Here is a 4,447-nt window from a genome sequence, read left to right on the forward strand (position 1 = left end):
TTTGCCCATTCAGTATGATATTGGCTGTGGGTTTGTCATAAATAGCTCTGATTATTTTGAGATACGTTCCATGAATACCGAATTTATTGAGAGTTCTTCTCTCAGTTCATCAAAGTCATTCTCTGTCCAACTTTAATCTGTTGCTGGTGATGAACTGTGTTCCTTTTGAGGGGGAGATGCGCTCTGATTTTTTGAATTTCCAGTCTTTCTGCCCTGCGTTTTCCCCATCTTTGTGGTTTTATCTGCCTTTGGTCTTTGATGATGGTGATGTACTGATGGGATTTTGGTGTGGGTGTCCTGTCTGTTTGTTAGTTTTCCTTCTAACAGTCAGGACCCTCAGCAGTAGGTCTGTTGGAGATTGCTTGAGGTCCATTCCAGACCCTGTTTGCCTGAGTATCAGCAGCGGAGGCTGCAGAAGATAGAATATTGCTGAACAGCAAGTGTTCCTGTCTGATTGTTGCTCTGGAAGCTTCATCTCAGGGGTGTACCCTGCCGTGTGAGGTGTGGGACGTCGGTCTGCACCTAGTGGGGGATGTCTCCCAGGTAGGCTACTCAAGGGTCAGGGACCCACTTGAGCAGGCAGTCTGTCAGTTCTCAGATCTCAACCTCAGTGTTGGGAGATCCACTGCTCTCTTCAAAGCTGTCAGACAGGGTCATTTGCATCTGAAGAGGTTTCTGCTGCTTTTTGTTTAGCTATTCCCTGTCCCCAGAGGTGGAGTCTACAGAGACAGGCCGGCCTCCTTGAGCTGCTGTGGGCTCCACCCTGTTCGAGCTTCCAGGCAGCTGTGTTTACCTATTTAAGCCTCAGCAGGCCGGGCGCGGTGGCTCAAGCCTGTAATCCCAGCACTTTGGGAGGCCGAGACGGGTGGATCACAAGGTCAGGAGATCGAGACCATCCTGGCTAACATGGTGAAACACCGTCTCTACTAAAGAATACAAAAAACTAGCAGGGCGAGGTGGCAGGCGCCTGTAGTCCCAGCTACTCGGGAGGCTGAGGCAGGAGAATGGCTTAAAACCCGGGAGGCGGAGCTTGCAGTGAGCTGAGATCCGGCCACTGCACTCCAGCCTAGGTGACAGAGCCAGACTCCGTCTCAAAACAAAACAAAACAAGCCTCAGCAATGGCAGGCGCCCCTCCCCCAGCCTGGCTGCTGCCTTGCAGTTAGATCGCAGACTGCTGTGCTAGCAATGAGGGAGGCTCCGTGGGCATGGGACCCTCCCAGCCAGGTGTGTGATATAATCTCCTGCTGTGCTCTTTGCTAAGACCCTTGGTAAAGCGCAGTATTAGGGTGGGAGTTACCCAATTTTCCAGGTGTTGTGTGTCTCAATTCCCCTGGTTAGGAAAAGGGATTCCCTTCCCCCTTGCGCTTCCCAGGTAAGGTGATGCCTCACCCTGCTTCAGCTCTTGCTGGTTGGGCTGCACCAGCTGACCAGTGCTGACTGTCTGGCACTTCCCAGTGAGATGAACCTGGTACCTCAGTTGAAAATGCAGAAATCACCCGTTGTCTGTGTCACTCACGCTGGGAGTTAGAGACTGGAGCTGTTCCTATTCGGCCATCTTGCTCCGGAGATCCTCCATATATTTATGGTCATCACAAAGAATTTCAGGGTCCCAATTTTGAAGCTTCGTTATTAATGCCATGATGAAATCTTTTATTTCCTTTTCATGGGATTTCATATTATTAATCAAACTTGTATATTTAAGTTGTATTTTATTAACATGTAAAATGTGAGCTTCAAGTTTCTTGAGAGTAAAGACACAAGTCAACCAGGAGAGCTGATGAAAAAGTTCATGCTGAACCCATCTAGATTCTGTCCATGGTTTTGATGCTATCTTGACACATAAAACTACTTGGAAAATACTCATCCCTGGGATCAAGATAAGCCACACTGCCTATGTTGTGTGTCTTCTTTTTTACATGGCAATTTTCAGTGTATTGATATTCTTACAACACAGTGAAACCTTCCTGAGTATGGGTTTTTTGAGATTGAGACACATTTGGGTCTCCTCCTCAGGAATCATTTAGTAATTGTTGAATCAGTTTCTTTGATTTTTCTCCTTTCTACATTTTTGTTTTGCAAAAAATATACCCGCCTGACCTCACCAGTTTTCATCATATATCAAGACCTCTCTCTTCATAAATGCTTGGCCTGCCTTTCTTAGCACATTATTGAAGAGAGATAGGTAGGAGCATGAACGTAAAGCTGTGATTTTGGCCATTCTCTACAGAGAACAGAAAAATCAGGACATGTATAGATATATATGATATGTTAATTAAGTCTGGAAAAGTAGAATTCTTCCCCCCAAAAACTGTGAATCTAATGGTCAAGTTTGTTTTATTATATTTTGGAGAGTATAGACGTTTGATCCTCAACAACTATAACAAGGAAAGTAGAGAATGAGGCCTTTATAAGAATATAATAGAGGTATAAATAACATATGAGATTTCTTCTACCATCCTAGATTTTGAATGCCCAGTGAAGTCCTTGGCTGAAGAATGATGTGGGAAAACTGGACAATTGTCAGTGAATTTGTTCTTGTGAGCTTCTCATCCCTGTCCACTGAGCTTCAGGCTCTGCTGTTTCTTCTTTTCTTGACCATTTACCTGGTTACTTTAATGGGCAATGTCCTCATCATCCTGATCACTATAGCTGACTCTGCACTACAAAGTCCTATGCACTTCTTCCTCAGAAATTTGTCCTTCCTGGAGATAGGTTTCAACTTGGTTATTGTGCCCAAGATGCTGGGGACCCTGATAATTCAAGACACAACCATCTTCTTCCTTGGATGTGCCACTCAGATGTATTTCTTCTTCTTTTTTGGAGCTGCTGAGTGCTGCCTCCTGGTCACCATGGCATATGACCACTATGTGGCCATCTGTGACCCCTTGCACTACCCAGTCATCATAGGCCACAGATCCTGTGGCCAGCTGGCAGCTGCCTCTTGGTTCTCAGGGTTTCCAGTGGCTACTGTGCAAACCACATGGATTTTCAGTTTCCCCTTTTGTGGCCCCAACAGGGTGAACCACTTCTTCTGTGACAGTCCTCCTGTTATTGCACTGGTCTGTGCTGACACCTCTCTGTTTGAACTGGAGGCTCTGACAGCCACTGTCCTATTCATTCTCTTTCCTTTCTTGCTGATCCTGGGATCCTATGTCCGCATCCTCTCCACTATCTTCAGGATGCCGTCGGCTGAGGGCAAACACAAGGCCTTCTCCACCTGTTCCTCCCATCTCCTGGTTGTCTCCCTCTTCTACAGCACTGCCATCCTCACTCATGTATTTCCGACCCCGATCTAGTGCCTCTCCTGAGAGCAAGAAACTGCTATCACTCTCTTACACAGTGGTGACTCCCATGTTGAACCCCATCATCTACAGCTTAAGGAATAATGAAGTGAAGGTTGCACTGAAGCGGGTTATCCACAGGATGCTGGGTTCTCAGAAACTATGATTGGCTTAGATGTAAACTGAAGGGGTAAAATGTAAGCACACACAAACAAACAGAAAAATGAATTCCTCAAGTGGGTTTTGTGTTTCTACTCTTTCCAGGTGACACAGTATGCCTACTGAAATTTTATACTTTCTACTAAGACCTATTTCTGAAAGAAAGAACATGAGTAATGAAATAAAGCATTATAGTATTCCATAGTATCTATGGGATGGTGGTACCAGTGTCTCTGGAAATGCTGCTAGTTTATATAAATTAGGATCCTCTGGAGATCAATAATTACAATCCACCATTTTTAAAAATTTGTTTTAACCTTTCTTGAACTCCCACATCCATTTCATTTTATAATTTTCTGCTTTACTTTCTTCTATTTGTCCAAAACCTACCTGCATATTTCTAGGCTGTCTTTGTTTACAAAGTAATTAAAATAACAATAATAATGCTAATAAATAGTAGAGTTTTGTTTTATCCTTTTACTCATGTTTTTCAATGAATTTGAGTTTGAACTCAAAATTTTAACAAATTTTTATTCAGCACTCAGCATATGTCAGATTCCGTTTAGGCCCTGAAGACACACTGGTGACTAAAACAGATAAATTTCTTACCCCATATAATTTACATCCTAGTGATAAAGACAGAAAATAAAAAGATACTTCAGTCCTCCAGTGGTTTATAAAGTATACATGTTTAGAGGACTAGCAATTGAAGAGTTCTGTCTCTGCTACTAGTCAGTCTGTGCCTTATCTGGAGAAAGGTTACTCCACAATGACTATGTCTAAATCTCACATTATTCGCCTGGTATATGAGAGCTGCTTGACAGAAAAGGTGTAAAGAACTCCCAGTCAAGTATAAGTGGAGAAATTATGGGGAACTGGTGTAAAGAACCCAAATATTTTTTGCTTATGGGATTTTTTTTTCTGTAATCTTATTGCGATTGGATGGAATCAATTGTTTTTTTCAAGCTTGTGTATCTTTCAGCCACATAGTAGCCTCTGTTTATGA

At 43.4% G+C, this 4,447-nt stretch overlaps 1 protein-coding gene across 1 annotated transcript; it reads left to right on the forward strand.

The window, feature by feature from the left end:
• The first annotated feature begins 2,396 nt into the window (after window positions 1-2,396).
• On the forward strand, window positions 2,397-3,448 carry LOC101000093 (olfactory receptor 10A4). The gene is given in 2 exon segments (XM_031653266.1): window positions 2,397-3,273; window positions 3,275-3,448. Coding segments are annotated over 2 exon segments (951 nt in total). The 5' UTR covers window positions 2,397-2,496.
• Window positions 3,449-4,447: the final 999 nt, after the last annotated feature.

Source organism: Papio anubis, chromosome 12, assembly GCF_008728515.1.
Source record: "Papio anubis isolate 15944 chromosome 12, Panubis1.0, whole genome shotgun sequence".
In the NCBI taxonomy this organism is placed as follows: Eukaryota; Metazoa; Chordata; class Mammalia; order Primates; family Cercopithecidae; genus Papio; species Papio anubis.